Source organism: Sturnus vulgaris, chromosome 5, assembly GCF_052056855.1.
Source record: "Sturnus vulgaris isolate bStuVul1 chromosome 5, bStuVul1.hap1, whole genome shotgun sequence".
Lineage (NCBI taxonomy): Eukaryota > Metazoa > Chordata > Aves > Passeriformes > Sturnidae > Sturnus > Sturnus vulgaris.
Window position 1 is genome coordinate 60855631 of NC_142247.1, and position 19158 is coordinate 60874788.

Sequence of the window (19158 nt, forward strand, 5' to 3'; positions counted from 1 at the left end):
TATCATCTCTACTCTTTGTACTCTTCCTACACTCTAAAATAGAGCATTGTAGGATAAAATTTATAATTGTTATGGGCTAGTCAATCTAGCTGATCTGTCCTCAGAAGTGCCAGATACTTTCTTTGAAATTGCTGTCACGTTGGTAGCCTGAGGCTTGGTAAACTTTGGAACATTGCTTGATGTTTCATGAGATAATTCTTTACAACAGTTCCTGATGCCTCTCTGTCCCATTAGCTCTTAGCCATCTGTTGCTTTGATTACACTATTATGGTGAATAAGTGTTTTGGCAAGCTATTTAGCTGTGTTGAAAAATCTTGTTTCTTTGCTTTCTAGTATTTTATTGCTACTGTTTCTTTTTTTTTTTTCCCCAACCTTTGTAGTGCAATGCTTCTTGCTATTTCCTTCTTGTTATTCTAAGAAAGAAAAGACTGACCTAGTTTGAGGGCATGATGAGGTTTATAACTGTGCTGTGTGGCTGTTCTCCTTTCATGTGAAAGTCTTTGTCTTTTGGTAAAAAGAAGTTGTGTAGTTCAAACATGGGCTCACAGAAGGTAGATGTTATAACCTAAGCATATTTAAATGTTTGGCTTTAGGACTCTTGCCTCTTAAGGCTTAACTGTTCTTTTCTAATCTAGCCAATGTGTTACATCAGTATTACCTGTGATCATTACCTCTGATACTTCTATAGCAAATGGTAACATTTTAACCTCTCACTCCTCCCAACACTGCAAAGGCCCAAACAGGAAGATCTGGGATATCATTAGAAAGAAACCTGTATTCACTGGCTTTACATTGTCAATTTGACCTTTTCATTTAATGCTCAGGTTTTAGAGATGAACAGAGTAAAAGACAGATGGGGTGATAATGAACACAGAGATGAGCTTCCCTAAGTAGGTTCATTTTTAGGAGTAGTGATATATCAATTAATTTTTTTTAGGCATGGACATTTGGAAATGGAGTAAAATACTGTTTTTAGACTGAAACTGAATTTCATTGGCATTTAATTTCTACTTTTAGTACTTGGTTACTTTTTCTACAATTAAAATAGCTGTGTTATACTTCAAAGCAAGAATTCCAACCATTCTAACTAAGTTATTAATTCTGCTCAATAGGTCATTTTGCCTTGACTGTGACTTAGGTAGCCAAATTTTCTTCACTGCTTACCTGCTTGAGCTTTTTAAATTGAACTGCAGCTTTTTCTGGAGTGACTTTTCATTTTGTCACTTCTGGTGTCTGTAAGAGATGACTAAGAACTGGGTAGCTGCAAGTGCTTGCAAAATTTTCTCAATCACTTGGTCTTTTAGTAGTACTTGTCATTAGGGATAGTAACTTTTTTTAATGGGAAAATTATTGGAAGGAGGCAGCATGTTGTAATGGTACTGAGGGGGAGAAGGGTCAAACACTGTAAAGGAACATCTGTCTGGGGATTTTTAGCCTCTCAAAGGGGTCTTTTCTGGACCTTGTAAAGCTGTGCTGTGTTGGAAATTGAAACTGCTATCTCCTACACACAAAAGGAGCTGTATGAAGTAAAATTTAAAAAGTGAAATAGGTCCCAATGTAGCAAATCTTTTGTCAAATTAAATTAGTTAATGCTAAATGTCCGTCACAGATACTCAGAAGCATAATCTGGAAACTGTTTTTGCACTTACTCTGTAAGGACTGCAGTAGTCTTTTTTATTCCTTGTCAGAGAATATACTTAGTTCACAAGTTTGGTTATTTCAGTGCTCATCCTGTTCTGGGATTGTTGTGTTTTAGGTGCTGATTATTTCTTTTATATTTATGGTTAGGGAATGTTGTAGTGTTCCTTGCTCTCCATGTTGCCAGACCACTCTGTTTAAGTGATTCCGGGACTAATTAGTAATTATGGATCTTCCTTCAACTAAGCAATGTATATAATTATTTTTTAGCTGTGCTACACTTTTATTGCTTGTGTATGGGACATGGTATATGTTTTGCATAAGAGGTAATGGTGTGACAGCACACTGAAATCACAGCAGTTATCTATCTGTCTGTCTATCAGCAGTGAAAATTTTCTGTTGGGTTTCTGCCACAGCTTCTCCTGAAAAGAGTTATCTGTTCTCTGCAGAATGATAAAGATTTTCAGTCAGAGCCACTGTTCTGATTTAATAAGCAAAATAGAAATGTCCTTTTCTACATTAGTAGCTATTGAACGTAATTTCTAAGTGAGGGACTAGTCCAAGTTTGATTTCTCTGTCTGTGGTCCTTCCAAACTGTACTGTAAAAGAACATTTCCTTGGAGAGCTGTTCTGATGATTGGTGATGCAGGTACTTCTGAAATTTAACTGCAAGTTAACAATTAATTACATTTGTAACACTGCTTCTTCATGAAAGTAGTAGTAATTGTCTCAGATAGTATTGACCATAAATATTTTTGCCAATTAACACATTTTCATTTGAGAAGGAAGTTGGTAGTCCTCACAGGTGAAAACCCAGTGGCATGGGATCTTAGGGACAGATTTGTACTGGATAAAGAAATAATGATGTGAAGTTCCCTAAGATAGATCTAGGTAGAGAAGAACGATCCACGTAGTGAATCCTGTACCCTGAGAAGGTGGAGTGTAAGTTTAGAAGTTGTGTTTGTAGCACTTGAGCCATTAGTTTTGCATGTTATACAGGTTTCTTTTTTTTGGTTCAGCCTTATGCTAGGAATCTTCCTGTCCCCAGATTAGCTCAGTGTCATCACCCCACTCCCTTGTGAGGGGAGGGTTTGCTCGTCCAAACTGCATTTGTAATGATGAAAAAAATTATTGCTCTTTCCTTGGCCATGCTTTCAGAAGATTATTTTGGTAATACTGGTGGCAATCGTATAATAAAACACTGCAATCTTGACCCTTACAAAATCATTGCATTATTGGCAGTTGATAAAACAAAATTGTTTGGTTCCATCCCAGGAGATACTTTCAAATTAGAAATGTAAGATATATTTATTTAAGTCTTTAATTTCTCTTTAGTCTTCACAGGGTTATCTTTGTGGGAGAGGAAGTGACCAAATAGGGTTGTGCTCTGAGAATGACTGTAGCTGTCATGCTGGCCTGGACAGCATCTGCTGTGTTATTAAGTCCAGTCACCTGCTCTTTGAAGCAACCACATGATGTAATTGTGAAAAAAAACACATTCATACTAATGACTGCAGGACACTTATTTTTTCACTTGTCTATGATCATCTACAGAACCGAATGGGATGGGATAAAATTAATCAGAAATTATGTCAATAAAATGAATGATTCTCATTCATAGAGAAAAGGAGCAATTTCATTTGGTGTGAACATCTCTTCATAGTTTCTGCTGAATGAGTACCTGTTTTGCAAAAACAAATTGAAGTACCCATTCCTTTTTCTCAAGTATTTGTGAGACTTGTTTCATGGCAGAAGTAGCTTTTGAGTATGTTGATTTTTCTTTTATTTTCTTCCTATGCTGAGCTGATTACTTACTGGGTCTTCTTAAGCTCTTACGTTTGTGGAATTTAGTTTCCATGTATCTGTAGCATACTATGTGGTGACTTGTCAGATGGAGGAGTGCTTTGAATGGAGAAGGGTACTATTGGTGGGCTTAATGCCATCTCTCCTTAACTCCCTGATTCATAATAATTTTTGCAATCTGAAGATCACTGTAATTACTTTTTGAGTAGGTATTGTTGTGGCCCTACACTTCATGGGGTCATATTTTTACTTCACTTGTGTATGCTTGTGATTATGCACTTAGATTACACTGTATTGCTAAGATATTACTAAATGCTCTTCTGTTTTTCTTTGCCCTCTGTTCTCTTGATTGCCATAGCTTCAAGTTTATGGCAAATGTACAAATTTTTACGGACAGAGATTCTAAGGAGAACATTTTAAAATTGCTAAGTGTGGTTGTCTGCAGTGGCAGACAACTTGGTTATAAAATAATACTGATGAACTCATTAAATTCCAACTCAAAAGTAATTATATTATTTTCCGTATTGTTCCTGTTGGATAACTATTCTGAATATTATTCTCTGATGTGATTCCATTTTCCTTTGTAGATCACTGCTGTAGTGAGTTCTTTTTAACTACAAGCATATATGCTTTCCTCTTGATAAAAATTATGGCAGCCTTTCAAATCTCAGAGCTGTTTAGCTTTAAGCTTTCTCAGGTAGAAGGAAAATATTAGGGAAAAATTCTTATCAATAAAATCTATTAGTAATAGCAAATTCTGCAGTACTGTCTCTCAACTTTTTATCCAGTGTGTATTCATGATAAAGTTTAATTTTGACATGTATATGCAAGCCTTGAATTATTCATTTCTGTCCCGCTTTTCAATGTTTTCACATAATTTTTGTCCCAAGTGAGGCTTCATTTTTTTAATATATTGTCTAAACCTAGAAACTAGCTGTGCATAAGAATTTCCATTCTCTTAGGATTAGTCATAAACCAACAATGGACTGTTACATAGCCTGTCTGGGGCATATGAAACAAAAACTGTTTCCTGAGGTGAGAAAATTACTGTGTATGAATCAAATAAAATAATACACTTTGTTCTACATTGTCAGGGATTTGATAAATCTCTAATTCCGTAATAGATGAATACATGAGCTAGAAGCCCCCTGTTTGTGGCCATGTCCACAATTTAAAGCAAACAAGAAATAGGGCACCTGCATAATCTTTGTTCCATTATAATTTTAATTTTGATTCTAGATTTGGAAGATACTTTGAGTGAATAGTGGGTTTCCATAATTGTGTATTTTGGTTTGAAACATCTGGCTAAAATCAGTTCTTTTGAAATATAGCTCAGGCTCTCTTGGAGTATGTTTTAGTGTCTTTCTTGCCCAGTAGCTGCAGAGTTACTTTGCTAAACTGTGGATGTGGAAGCTGTAAGATTGATTTTTTTTTTTTTGCCTGCAATTATTTGTGCCTGTATTGCCTGTTTGTCAGGGAAATGAGTATCTGGCCATTGATTATTTAAGGGTAGATAGTGCCCAGCTCACCTTTTGATGCTGTTCTGTTTTTTCATTATTTCATATATGAACATTAGAGCCTGGCTGAAATCTAGTTGAGCACTCTTATAGTAATAGTGAGGTATTGATTTTGTATTACTCACTTTCTACCTGGTTTCATAATTGTGTAAGTATTCTGTAAAAATTAGAACAATTTAGGAAAGGCTGGTAAATGAGGTGTGTCTTTTCTGTATTTCCTTCCTTTCAGTTTCATTCTCCTTCTTTCTGCCAGAGTCTTTTCATTCTATTCCCAATCCTCTTCCCATTTATATTTTCTTTCTCTTGTTCATTCTGTCCCCAAATTCCCTCCTTGCATTATAGTACTCTTCATTTTCTGACATCCCATTAATCTTCCAGTCTTTATGGCTTACTTTCCCACCTCCACAAGCACACCCACAGGATGCTTAGAAATTTTACAGCATACCCAGTTGTCAAAAAACTAAACCTACAAGTCCCAGACCCGTAATACTATGCTGGGAATGCTCATTAACTCCCACACTGTTTGGAAAAAGAAACCGGTATAGTTAGTATAAGGTCTGCAAACCATAATACATCCCTAATATTCCTTTGCTTTCCACTAAACCTGGGAACTCCTCATTGGAGCTGGGAAAGAAGATGAGATCTGGCTTTTTTTGCTTTAACTGTGGTTTTGATCTTGTAGGAACCCTAGAAAAAATGGCGCAAATGTGCAGATACAGGAGTGTGACCTCTGAAACACTGGGTTTGAGGAGAATTCATTGTTTGCCAGCAGATCAGAAAACCTGTTGCTACAGGTGGATGGACCAGCAAGTGCATCCTCAGCACAGCAGCTGCACCATGGCCAAAGCCAGAGTGGGCTTTGCAGTGGGAAGTGCTGGTGGTCTCAGATGCTTCTGTCCAGTCTGACTCCCAGCATTTCTGTCAGACCATGTTCTTTACTGCTGGCAGAAGTGACTAAGAAAAATGATAAAAAACTGAATCTCAAATGTGTGTATGATCAACTGATTGCCCCCTCACTGCCTGTGAATGCTAATTTAAAAAGCAGTATTCAGTGTATGGATGACAGTACTTAGTTTCTAAAGGCAGTAATTTGAGGGCTTTTCTCTTGCTAAATAGCACCCACACCAGTGTTTAGTGTTGCTAAGTGGAATTATCATCAGATTCAATCTTTATCAGAGGTCTGTTAAATAGTGGACCTGGACAGGTGTTTTTTGGACAGTTTTCACTCCCCTGTGTTGAGTCTTTTTTTTTTTTTTTTTTTTTTTTTGCAAGCTTGGGAAATAATCACTGCATTGCTTTTTTTCTTAATTCTGCTGTGAGGAAAATGAAGTTATTGCCAACATTAGAAATAGAAATGTAGAAATAAATACAAGCTTAAATTTTGCAGTGGTCAGTAGTAAGGGTTTGATCCGCTTGCTTCCTATCCTTTGTTAGTACTTTTTTTTAAGCCTGTATCACATTTAATTAAGTATTTGGGGCTTAATTGATAGTAGTGTAACAAGCACTGCACGTGAAAGCAGTATTGGTAACTACACCACAGCTGAATACATCTGTGCTGTAACTAACCCCAGAATTACTGGATCAGTCGCTGATTACCCACCCCAGGTTAGATACTGCCAGCAGTGCTTCCAGTTCCTTTCTTTCCATTCATATTCAGAGCATAGCACCAAAAGGATCTAAGCAAAGCATTGCTTAGAGATCAGAGGAAATCAGTCCTGTCCTTTGCCCTCTGTTCTCTGTTATGCAGTAAGGATGCCAGTAACTTAAACAAAATACATTAGCAGACTGAATTTAAAAGATGAACTTACCCACTAAAACGATGCCTTCTCATGGATGAAACATCTTAATAGTACAGTTAAAGAGAATTGTTATTTTTTAATATCTTCTTTCTTCAGAATCCTACTCAAGTGGGAACTGCTCTTCAGGTTTTCCATAATCTTGGGACTTTGAAGGATACCATTGCTAATGTGGTGGATGGATACTGCACAGCACTGGAAGAGAACATAAGAAATGCTTTGGATATCAAAGTGTTGACCCAACCATCTCAAACAGTCACAAGAGGTGCGATACTTGTTGTACAGAGAATAATTGATTCTTTTTTATAGGAGTACACTGTGTTGTAGAATGGAAGAAACTCTCACATCAAGCCCGTTCTAGAAACGTTTCCCTGCTTGCTTTAACCAGTAGAGGGTGGGAGTAGACATATCTCAGAAAACATTTAATTTTAAAACATTTAATTTGTCAAATTCGGGTCTGTCTGATACTTGGCTCAGAGGTTTTCCATTATTCCTCCCTGCTGCTCCTTCCTAACTTGCCCAGAAAATTGTCCTCATTAGGTTACAACTTTGTAGCATTTTCTTAGCTGTTTCTCATGGAAAGATGACTCCAAATTCTGCTTTCTTTGTATTGGTGGGAAGATTATGGGTTGAAATTACTTGCAATCAATGGAAGAAGCCTGCAACTACATTGTTATGCTTTTGTCAGGTGAAAGTTGTTTCAAAGCAGACTATTCCATATGAAGAAATGTTGCACTGTTAAACATTTATTTCAGATACCAAAATATACTGAGGAACTGGGTGAGCAGGTAAATTTGAACTTTGGTGCTACAAACATTCAATTTTTTTTCAACAGTCGTGCAACAAGGTGGGGATCCAGAGCCATAATCAGCAACATAATACAGAAATGTATCCTCTCTCAAGTGAAGTGATTGTTTTGAAGCTGCATACCCTTCAGCTGGAATATCACTTTTTTAGCAGTTTGTCTACGTATATGAGCTGCTAATAACTGTATTTGTCCTAGCTACTCTCTCTGCCATTTCACTTTGCTCTTACATCCTGCAAAACTGCTCATTGATGTTACTGTGGTGTTTCTGTGGAGATCTGAATTGTTAGAGAATGTAACAGTCATGAGCATGAAGTATCCCCACTGAACTTCACAGTTTAGTCAACTTGTCAGTTGAGACAACTGAGGCCATTCACAAAGCTCTGTTCTGAAGGTATTTTAGGCTGCTTTAGCTTAAAAAAAAGTATCTATGTAAGTGCATAGAGACCTATATTTCCAATACTTTAATTTTCATTTCATTTTTATCAGTGGAAGCTGAAATGTGCTGCTGTGTATGTTTAAAAACCATTTAGGTGGCCCTGGTAGAGCTGCTATGCCAACACCCGGGAACACAGCAGCTTTTCGAGCAGCCCTCTGGACAAACATGGAGAAACTCATGGATCAGATCTGTGCTGCTTGTGGACAGGTACTCTGCACCTAATTCCTGTTTGTCTCAATATGCAGTTTTGGATGTAAGAATTTAGATGTCACTTTCTGTCTCAATAAATTCTCTCTTACAGGTGCAGCATTTGCAGAAAGTATTGGCAAAGAAAAGAGATCCTGTGTCACATGTCTGCTTCATAGAAGAGATAGTTAAGGTAAAGTTTTAATTTAGCTGAAAATACTTTAGTAAATCTCTTAAGAAGAATGTGGTGAGAGAATGAGTTTGTTTACAATTTTACAGTTCCATAATTTTTTTTATTAAATTGATGAGAAAATGTTGAAACTCAAACTAACATTGAAGGATATATTTGTGGTCTGTGGGTTATATCTGTAGGATGTAAACATGTTCATTTTGTTGTAATTTCTTTTGTTTGCTTTAAAAGGGAGCTGATAAGGCACCACTGTATGGATCATTAATGCCATTCCATAATACCATGTGATTTGAGTAATTAATTAAATCTGTTAGTTTGCATAGGAGAATGTGTCTTCATCTATCATTCTCAGCCATCTGTTTCTCACTTCTTGACAATTTCCCCCTTGAAAAATAATCATGGCTGTTCTTTTGAGTACCTGTTATTTTCCATTCATTTGCATTGTTTTTTGTTCATATTTGGAATAATTTGATTAATGGTCTCCTTCAGTGGTAGGAACAGGATTACTGAAACTGTCTCATCTACCTTAGTAGAAGAGAGTGAAAACAAAAGATCTGTTCCTGTTGACATTTCTTTCCAAGTGTATAACTGGATATTTAATTTACATGGACTTAGGACTTGAAATAACTTGGGGAAGCTCTTCATATGCAAACGTGGTCTTCTCAACAGTGAAAGCAAATAAGGTTAAATACAGCTTTTATCTGTCTCTTAAGCCCTTCTCCAGAAAGGCTTAAGATCATCACTTTTCTATGAGGCACTTCAAGCTTCTCTTTCTGTGTTAAAACAAACAAAAAAAAGCAAACAACAGCAAAAAAAGAACCCAACCAAAAAAAAATTCACAATCCCCCTCAAATGTTTATAAACTTTTAGCATATTTTCTTAATTAAAAAAAGTTTAATCTGGCAAAACATATCTGTTGCTGCCTGGGTGGATCAGCCCTTCAGTGGATCAGCATGTTCAGGTAGAAACACAGAAACCTGGAGACAGACCAGAAATGCTGAAAGGAAGAGCTTGGATGAAAAAGCTTAGGAAAATTATCTGCTCTTGTTCATGAGTGGCTCCCACCCCGTGCCCATGCTTCTCACTTTCACTCTTCTCTCTTGTAAAGCATCGCTTGAAAAGGAGTTTTTCCACAACTTGAAAAGGGAGTTTTTCCAGTTTTGGAGGCTGATAATAGAGGGAAGACACAGGAAATATTTTATCCTCCTGGAGACTAAATGAACAGGGAGAATGAATTTCAATGGAAGCAGGATAAGAAAAAACTCATTAGAAAATAAAAAACTTACTGGCTTTCTTATGCTAAGCATGTTCCATGATTTCTTTGATTACCCTTCTTACCCTTAAAGTTCATACATCAGGATTGCATCTAAGTGAAATGTTCTATTTCCCAAATAAAATTCATCTGTTTATCTTTTTGCAGTTACCAGTCTTCCAATTACTTTGCTCTTCTGTGGGTGTTTTGGTGTAGCATAGTGCCAGGCTGGACATGGTCATTCTCAGTGGGGCAGCTAAGGAGGAGTAGTACATCCGTGTCTGATGTTCTGCTAGCAGAACTCTCTCAGCATGGCACAGTAGTGCTGATGGCACAAATGCTTGACTTACTTCTTGCCTGAAAAGGTTCAGTATTGCACCGTGTTTTTCTTAGATATTGTCACAGTTAGACCATTTGTTCTGGTGTCTCTTGAAAAAGGTGTGGCACCAGGCTGTAGATGGGCAAGATCACACCAAAGAGTAGAGAGCTGTTGTTCAGACAAAACCAGACACGTGCTGCATGCTGCTGAAATTCAGGAGTGTAAGTACAGATGGCTGTATGGGAGAGAATGAATTGTTTTAGATATAAATAAGAAATTGGTATTTTGCCATTTACTAATGAAGATTCCACTTCGTATTAAACTGAAATGTGCTTTCTTCAGCAAGTGTTCTGGAGAGGGAGAGAAGTTGGATTTTCTTTATTGTATTCAATTTCATTAATAAACTGACCAAATGAACAAAACAAACCAAAGGTACTAACATTGTACCCGTTTGCTAGAGCAGCATGCCCACTCCAGAAGATAGGAAAACGAATCATCCACTCCACAGTCTGTGCACTAATTACTGTTACTGATGTCAACATTATTATTATAGTCATCTTCTGCAGCAGCTGCAGTACCACTTTGCCTGTCCATCTGCTTCCTTGTTTTGATTACTGCAGTGCAAGTATCATCTTAGGAAGCATAAGAGAGGAGGAGATCCAGCCTTTTTAAAGCACAAGTCCTTTAATAGCAAGGAAGCTACTTGCCTTTTTTTTCAGTCATCATTCTCTTTTTCCATTGGGGATTTTTTGTGTCTTTCTCTTCACAGATAGCACAGCCTGCAGTTTTTCTAATTTTGTATTATGATCTCAAACATGTGCTTTCCGGCTTTCTAATTACCTGTTACCATAATAATATTTAGTAGTGTTGTATCATGTTGTATCCAAAAATGTAGTTTAAAAAACACTAGCTAATTAATTAAAGAATACACAAGAAGTCTCTGTTAAAAAAAAAAAAAAAAAAAAGGGAAACAAAACGTGATGGGTGAAGAAACTGAGGTATAGAACTTGGAAAATTTTAAATGCTGCAGTTCAGCAAGAGGGCAATGACAACACCTGCATCTTTTCTACCCTATGGTTTCTTCTACAGAATTCCCTTCCAATTTTTACCAGCTTTAGATGTGGCCAAGAGTTAAGTAACAGTCATAGGCTCACATGAGGATCATAGAACAATCTGGACATTAAATTTACACTGCACATTTTTTCACTCTTTCCCTTTGCAGATCTAGATGTTGGTATTTTTCCTTTGTCACAGTGTGAAATTGAGGCAATTCTGAAAAGAAATCATGCACTCATAGTACCTTGTAAAAACTGCTTCATTTCATACTAGTCATGAACTATAAATTCATTATTAATGTTGACACATTTAAATTACGGATTTAAATTTTTAACAAATCTGTTAACTGTTTAAAGGAGAAATGCAATTGAATGGACATTTTGTGGGTTTTATGTAAGAAAAAATGGCCTTTAATGACTAGATTTTAATTGAAGAGGGCTAAAAGAATTCAGAACTCATGGAGTTCTGATTTCTAGTTTTGGAGAAAATGAATAAAGCTTTCATTGTATACATTTTTTAAAAGACAGGGTTAATGCTGTCATAATGTTAAGAGTAAAATTTAAAATTAGAAATAAGATCTAAATAATGTAAATTGGATATTTTTGTTCACCTTATGACTGGTTATTTATATCACCTTTTTCGATTGCTTAATTCACCTTCAGAGATCTAATGGGTTACTTCAGTTTATTCTGCTTTATTGCTTCTCTCTTTCAATGTGTAGTGACTAATCCTTCCTCAGCTGTTGTAATGCCTAAACTACAATTGACTTCAGTGTAAATCACACTGAACATATCTTTCTGTGACAGCCACCTTCCTAATTAAAGATAAGAGTCCTTCTTAGCCCCTTGTAAAAGAGTTGAAAATGATCTTTGATCCTCATCTATTTTGAGTCCTTCACTCCTACATAGGCATCAAGGAACAGTTCTGCAAAGAGAAAAGCAGCCTGAAAAAGCAGCAAATATATGGGGGGGTTGGGGTGGTCAGTAGAAAGGATGAGCTGGAGTCTTTTCACTGGGCAGAAGGATACAGGCAGCCCTGCCCTTGCTCGCCTTTGGGTGTCCTGTTTGCAACCAAGGCACATCACCCTGTGGTTTACGTAAGCCTCCGGGTAAAAAAGTGAGCTGAGAGTTGTAGGGAGTGTTATTATGTACTTTGTGGAGGGCTCTTAGCATTGCTTCTGCTGATGAATGTTTGGTGAGTAAGCAGGCTTTTTTCCTGAGTTGTCAACACTGGCAATATGAGGTGTTAACGATACAGAAAGAAATGTCCTCAGCATTACATAAGATAAAGAAAATAAATGGAAAATATAGATGTTTATTGACAGAGTGTACTTATATTTCACCTTCTTATTTCTGCTCCCCATCTAAACTTATTAAAAAATGTTGCCACTTTGAAATTATTCACATCTACCATCACATATTCGCATTCAGTTGGCACAATTTAAAAAAAAACCAAGTGGAAAAATTTGAAAAATAATCTAATTATTGTCTTATGTGAACTCAGAAAATAATACGGTTTTCACCAATTATTACAAGTATATGATTTATTTTTCAGTATGTTTTGTAGAAGCAGAATTGGATTACTTGCACATCATTTCTACTGTAATTTCTGTTTGTTATTTAAGTAATAATGAGGTACTTAGTGAAGATCTAAACACAGGCGGATAAGCAGGTTTTTGGTTCCCAAAATATCTAAAACGCTCTTTGTTTCAGTTCTACAAATTGCCCTGCTGAATTCACTTGCAGGATTTTTGAGAACTCTCATAGAGCCAAGAAGATCATACCAGTTAAAAGTCCCAGTTCTCACTTTGAATAGATCTGTGTGCCCAGACAGCCATACTAAAAGTAATTTGATTCTAATTCACATGGGAGGGTGAGAGCCTGTGCAATGGTTTTCTAATGACACTACGATTTCTGTAGAACTTTAATTCTGTTTCTCTGACAGAAATGTGCAGCTGTGAAGAAAAGGGATGGTGTTGAGGTTGCATGGGTTAGTAGGTAATAATGACCTTTGTTCTTTTTCACTTCTCGTTTGGTGGTGTTTGTGCAAATTGCAGGTCAATGAGGGACTGTGCAGCTACAAAAGACATGCCAAGGGGAACACAGGACTGCCACAACATGGTTCCCTCCACATCTTTCTGCTTGGCACCAGCCTCACCCCCATGAGGCTTTTACTGCTCTGCCTCGAGTTAGTGTTACACCTAGGGTTAGGGTTCTGGCTGGGGTTAGGGTTCAGAAAGCCACAAAGCCCAGAGCTGCAGGGACCATGAAGCTACAAAAGGCATGCCAAAGGGAACACTGGGCTGCCTCAACATGGCTCCCTCCACATCTTTCTGTTTGGCACCCGCCTCACCCCCTTGAGGCTTTATCTGCTTCAGATAGGCTTAGGGTTACACCTAGGGTTAGGGTTCTGCCTAGGGTTCAGAAAACCACAAAGCCCAGAGCTCCAAGCACTCTGCAGTTTCAAAAGGTATTCCAAAGGGAGCACAAGACTTCCATAGCATGGCACCAGCCTGAGCCCAAGGCTGCTTTTACTGCTTCACCTAGGTTTAGGGTTACACCTAGAGTTGAGGTTCCTCCTAAGATTAGGGTTCATCAAATCACAAAGCCTACAGCTCTAAGCACAGTGCAGCTACAAAAGGCATGCCAAGGGGAACATAAATCTGCCACAACGTCCCTCCTACCACGCATCTGTGCTTGGCACCAGCCTGGGCCCAAGGCTGCTTTTACTGATCCTCCTAGGGTTAGGGTTCATAAAACCACAGAGCCCAGAGCTCCAAGCACTCTACAGTTTCAAAAGACATTCCAAGGGGATGCAAATTATTAAGTCAGCTTGCCATTGGAAAAGAAATACATTTACCAGAAGTGCTGCCTTTTATCATCATTCTTGTCAATCTTACCTGAGTAGGTCCAGCCTGCATGGACATGGTAACAAACCTGTTACCATCCTTTCATCCTTGGAAGGAATATGGCATAGTCAAGGTGAAAGCATAGTTTAAATTGAAGCTGTACATACTAAATCACTTCTCTGGGTAGAAGAAAGCTGTCAAATCCCTGGAGTAGTTACTGGCTTTTGAATACTAAGTTCATTTATTTCCCGTTGATGCCTATCTTGCAGGAATATGGGAGGATTAATTAATGTTTTAAGAAGTTTTGGAGATATAGGGCACTGTTAGATATCTAAGTATTTTTGTTTCCTTACAAATTAGTTTTTCTGAGGAATCTTACAAATTCCAATATTTTATGAAATATAGAGTCTTTATTTTCTAGTCAAGAAGGTTTTTGAGAAATGAAGCAAAGCAGCTTTTTTTTGTTTTGTCACTTCCATAATGCGACCTTTTTAAAATGTTGCACTACTGCTGGAAGTCTAGAAACTATTACACCTTGGCTATAAACTGATCAACTCAGTGTAATGAAATTCTGTGCCCTGCAGTAAAACAAAAAAATCAAGGTCATTTTTAAAATCAGTGTCATTTATTGACATCTCTGAACCTGTAATGTATCATATAAACAACATTAGAAATTTAAATTCACTCTTATTTTAAGAAATTTAATCCTGACTAATTTAAGGATATAGAAAAAGGCTATTGAAAACACACTCAGAATTTGTCTTTTCTTTACTGATTAATTGCATTACTGAGGATGATGGCTTTTTGTTCACAGTCTAACAGTTAACATTTGGCAATTATGTTGCTATAGAAATAGTGCAAATAGATTTCCTTATTTCTGTCCCATAACATCTCGCCATACAAAATTGTTGAATCATTTGCATTGTTGCTTTGTTGGTGGAAAAAATATTTAGACTGTCCTTTAAACGTCTCCATTTTTAGAGCAACATTCACAAGTCCCGTATTTCTCCATGGCGGAGCGTTTGATTACAGATAGAAAACACTGTATGTATTAGTATGCAAAGCCTGATTTCAGGAGCCTGCAGCAACTAGCTGCATGGTAATATTCACTATATTGTTTTACATTTCAAAGAGGCTTCACAATAAAGATGGTTTTCACATTCTACTCAAAAGTATCAGAATTTCTACAGGGAAAAATAAGTTGGAAGTGGTTGTCGTGAAATAGGAGCCAGTTTAGAATCAGTGGGTCAGATTTATTATTTGAATGTTAAAATAGCTATTTTAGACACACACAAATATGATAATTCACAGATGGGAAATTATACTCATTAAGTTCTAAATTTACAGTGTGGAGGAAATAGAGACATTTTTAAAAATAAATATATGTCCTTTCAGCATCTTCTTACATTCTTGTCTAATACTGAAGAAGGGGGGTACATTCATTTTCATTCCTTGAATTTAGATTTAATGTCAGATACTAAATAGTTGTTATAATAAGAACAGAGCAAAAGAGATTTAATTTCATTTCAGTAATAGCAAAGTTAATTAGTAGTTTGATATGGGTTTTTTTAAATGAGGTAAGCTGTTTTTATGTTTGAGGAGACTTGAAATCAGTTTTCCAGGCTTTAGCATTAATATTATTGGTATAGTGCCAATGAATACAGATCTTCTCATACCTTTCTTTTGATGATACTGGTACTCAGCCCACAGTTCAGTGGTTTATTAATTTACTAGTAGCTGTTAGTGAAAATGGGCTGTAATTTTTGAACTGGGAAAACTAGTCATTTTTATGTGAGTGAGAAAAGGTTTAGCACATGAATTGTGTCAGTCTGTATTTTCTTCTGTAATCTTGTGAGCAGGAAACATCGAATCTAAATTTCAAATCTATGCAGTCAATGCATCAATCTGAGTAGCAGCATTGCTTCACACTATTAACAAGTCAGCTGAGGTGCTGTAATACCATGCACTAAAGATAAAAGGACTACTGAAAAAAAATTAATAGGCAAGTATAAATCCCTCCCCCCCATTCATTCCATACCAGTAAAAGAGTACCGATTGAAATCCTTTCCTTACCACCAGTCATTGCAGAGAAGGTGACTGAGTCTGCAGGCTCTCACAGTTGCACTGTGTTCTGAAACTCAGCTTTTTTTCAATGTGGGATTAATCATGAGTGGCCCATCTGAATGGCCAGGCCCAGGAAGTGGTGAGGTGGTGGTAATGTACCCCCCACAGTGGGTCAATACAAGGTCCAGTTCTGTTTTAAGACTTTCATTAGTGATCTGGATGATGGGCCAGAGTGTACCCTCAGCAGGTTTGCTGATGCCACAAAACTGGAGTAGTGGCTGATGCTCCAGAGGGTCATGCTGCCATCAAGAGAGACCTCACGAAACTGGAGGAATGTGGAGGAATGGTCTGACAGGAACCTTATGGAGCTCCTGGGACAGAGAGCAGAAGGAGCTAACACTGTCCAAATGTCTCCTGGCACTGCCCTTATGCAGTGCTATTAAGCTGCATCAGGGGAAATTTAGGCTGGACATTGGGAAAAAGTTCTTCACAAGAAGAGTGATTGGCCATTGGAATGGGCTGTGCAAGGAGGTGGAAGAGTCAGCATCCCTGGAGGTGTTTAAAAAAAAGACTGGATGTGGCACTCAGTGCCAAGGCTTAGGTGACAAGGTGGTGTTAAGTTGTAGGGTGGACTTGATGATCTCAAAGGTCTTTTCCAAACTAGTTAATTCTGTGACTCTGTGATTCTATTATACAATCTTAAATGTTGTATCTAAAACCCGCTCTATTATGGAAAGTTGCACAGTGTTACTGTTTGTGCCATTTATTGACAATAGTGACTTTATAGTAATAGTTGAAATGAAATAGTTGCACAAAATGAAAATATTTTTAGTGGCTTGCTAGTTATGGCCCTGATTCAGCAAAGCTCTTAAGCACGTTTTTAATTTCACATAAATAAGATATACCATGGAAGTCAAACTGTCTATTATTTTAATAAGGATAAACTTTGTTCCATTCACATAAACAATAAAGTGAGCCTCCCTGTTGAGAAAATACATTGCCATTTGTGGTCTAGTCTGCTGGACATATTTTGTCTGATTTATGGGTATAATTTTCATGATCAAGTAATTCCTCTGTGGATAGTATGTGTGACTGTGTACAAAATATTTAAACAGTGTGAAAAAGGGAGAAATTACAGTGGCTAGAGTGCAGTCTGGTTGTTGTGTTTTTCTATTTTACTCTACACAGATGCAAGTGAGTTACCTAGAAATAACATATTTTAAACTAGCTAAGTACTATAGTCCATACATCTTTCAAAAGTATCTTTCCGTTCCCCTGGTTGTGGCCAGCTGTCCAGCAGGTCAGAATAACAGAGAGTTGCCCTTTTGTATGTTACTGGGCAGTTGTTCAGTTCATTTCTGAAAATAAAGAATTAACAAGAAGAGGACAGATCTAAACTGTCTTGCACTGCCTAAAGGATTGCATAGGGGCTACTAAATCATGTAAGGGCCTGGTCAGCTGCTCAGTTTTGGGGAATAAAGTGGTCGCTGGTCACAGGAACAGCGACCCTATTTTTAATTTAGAGTTTGAGTTGGTAGGTATTAGTTTATTTAAGTGTGCTTTAGACATTGGAGCATTTTCACAACAGATCTTTATTAGAAAATAGCCAGTACCGTGGCTGATCTTACTTCCCCACCATTTTGTAGTGGTACAAAGTATGATTTATGTGCAGATTTTCTGTGCTGTGAGATCAAAATAAAGCTACAAACAGACAGCAGTACATTAATTCAAAAATGCTGCATTAAATGGATCTGGTTCAGGGGGAGGAAGTTCTGTTTTGCCATTATAGTCTTACAATTGCTTGCAATTAATGTTCATAGATTTAATTTGGTTATATTTCATAATGGGGAAAATATGTATATGTCAACCTGAATCTTGCCTATCATGAGTTTTAGATACCATCGATTACAGTTAAGATTCTTTTGTTGAAGGAAAAATGTATCGCATGACAAGAGGAAATAATGTTTTATTTATGCTAAAGTGCAATAATTTACTTCTGGGAGACTTTCAAAATTATGCATGGATGTTTTATGTAGGCTTTCTATGTGCACAGTATGCACCTGAAACAGCTTTGTGCTGGATAATAACACCTGATAGTTTCCAAAGGTTTATGTGTTCTCTGTGTTGTTAAACACATACGCTGGGTGGGGGGACAGTATGACAGAAAAGTGACCTTTTTCCAGTGTTGTTGGTTATGGCATAGGAAACTGTTGGAAAATGATTGCTACAGAGCTGAGAAGATAATCGGATGCAGTTCATTACTCATCTTGTCAGCTGCTCCTGCTACAAGGGATTGTATCACAAGATGTTAATCTGCTTGTGACTAGATTTCAAAGCAAGCACTTTTATTTTGGAGGGGGTGTAAATAATTTAACATCTTTCAATTCTATTTCATTTTCAGAAGCAAGAGAAATGGAAAATTCCTGATTTAAAGTCTCAGAATATTAATTGATAGAAATATTAGTACATCCTTGTGGGTTATTTTACAAATATATGATTATATGCTGCAAAAAGCTATTTAATTGCAGAAATTGTTCTTTTTAAACTAATTATGAGGTAATGTATTCCTTGAATAGTGGAAGTTAGTCTGCTAGCACATTTCAGTGTGTTCTGCAGGGCAAGTATTAGACACAAGACAGATTTGGACCAAAAAGAGCCCTATCTACACATTGAATCGCTAATATGGATGTACCCAATGCTCCCATACATTGTCTACCACTGGGAATATTTGGTGTAGGTGTGGAGGAGGACTATATTCATTATTTACAGATGGGGAGATGACAGGAAGGCAATTTTAGCTAGTTGATTTTAGTTTTCTGAAAGTGAAAGGCCCAAAAGAGCAGTTCCTTTCTGATACTGTGGTTTGCTGCTCACAATGCTGTATGTGAAGCACAGGGGAAGTCTTACAAACTTTCCTTTACATTAGGATATGCCAGTAGATTTGTGTACATTTCAGGCAAGCAGAACTGCCTTTTCCTCTTCCAGCTTCATCCTGTCTCTCTTTTTAAGTCCTTGAAGAAGTTGTCCCGTACAAGGGACATTCCTTTAATTTCCTGCTGGAGAACAACACTCCTTTTGCTACCTTTTCTATGTAATTGTCTAGTATTGATTATTGTCAGATGGAATTGCACATTACACTTTAAGCAGTTAAATTATAATTCTCATAAATCTAACAAATCTAATCGTTATTAGAATACATTATTTTAAAAAACAAGCGGTGAGAGACTTAAATGTACTTTTAAAAG

The 19158-nt window shown here is 37.1% G+C and overlaps 1 protein-coding gene across 1 annotated transcript in view; it reads left to right on the forward strand.

Moving 5' to 3' along the window:
* COG5 (component of oligomeric golgi complex 5) overlaps nucleotides 1-19158 on the forward strand; it is a 176958-nt gene that overhangs the window by 108774 nt on the left and 49026 nt on the right. Inside the window, exons 8-10 of the mRNA XM_014868993.2 lie at nucleotides 6854-7019; nucleotides 8093-8205; nucleotides 8300-8377. Coding sequence (XP_014724479.2) covers nucleotides 6854-7019; nucleotides 8093-8205; nucleotides 8300-8377 — 357 coding nt within the window. The remainder of the gene's footprint in view (nucleotides 1-6853; nucleotides 7020-8092; nucleotides 8206-8299; nucleotides 8378-19158) is intronic.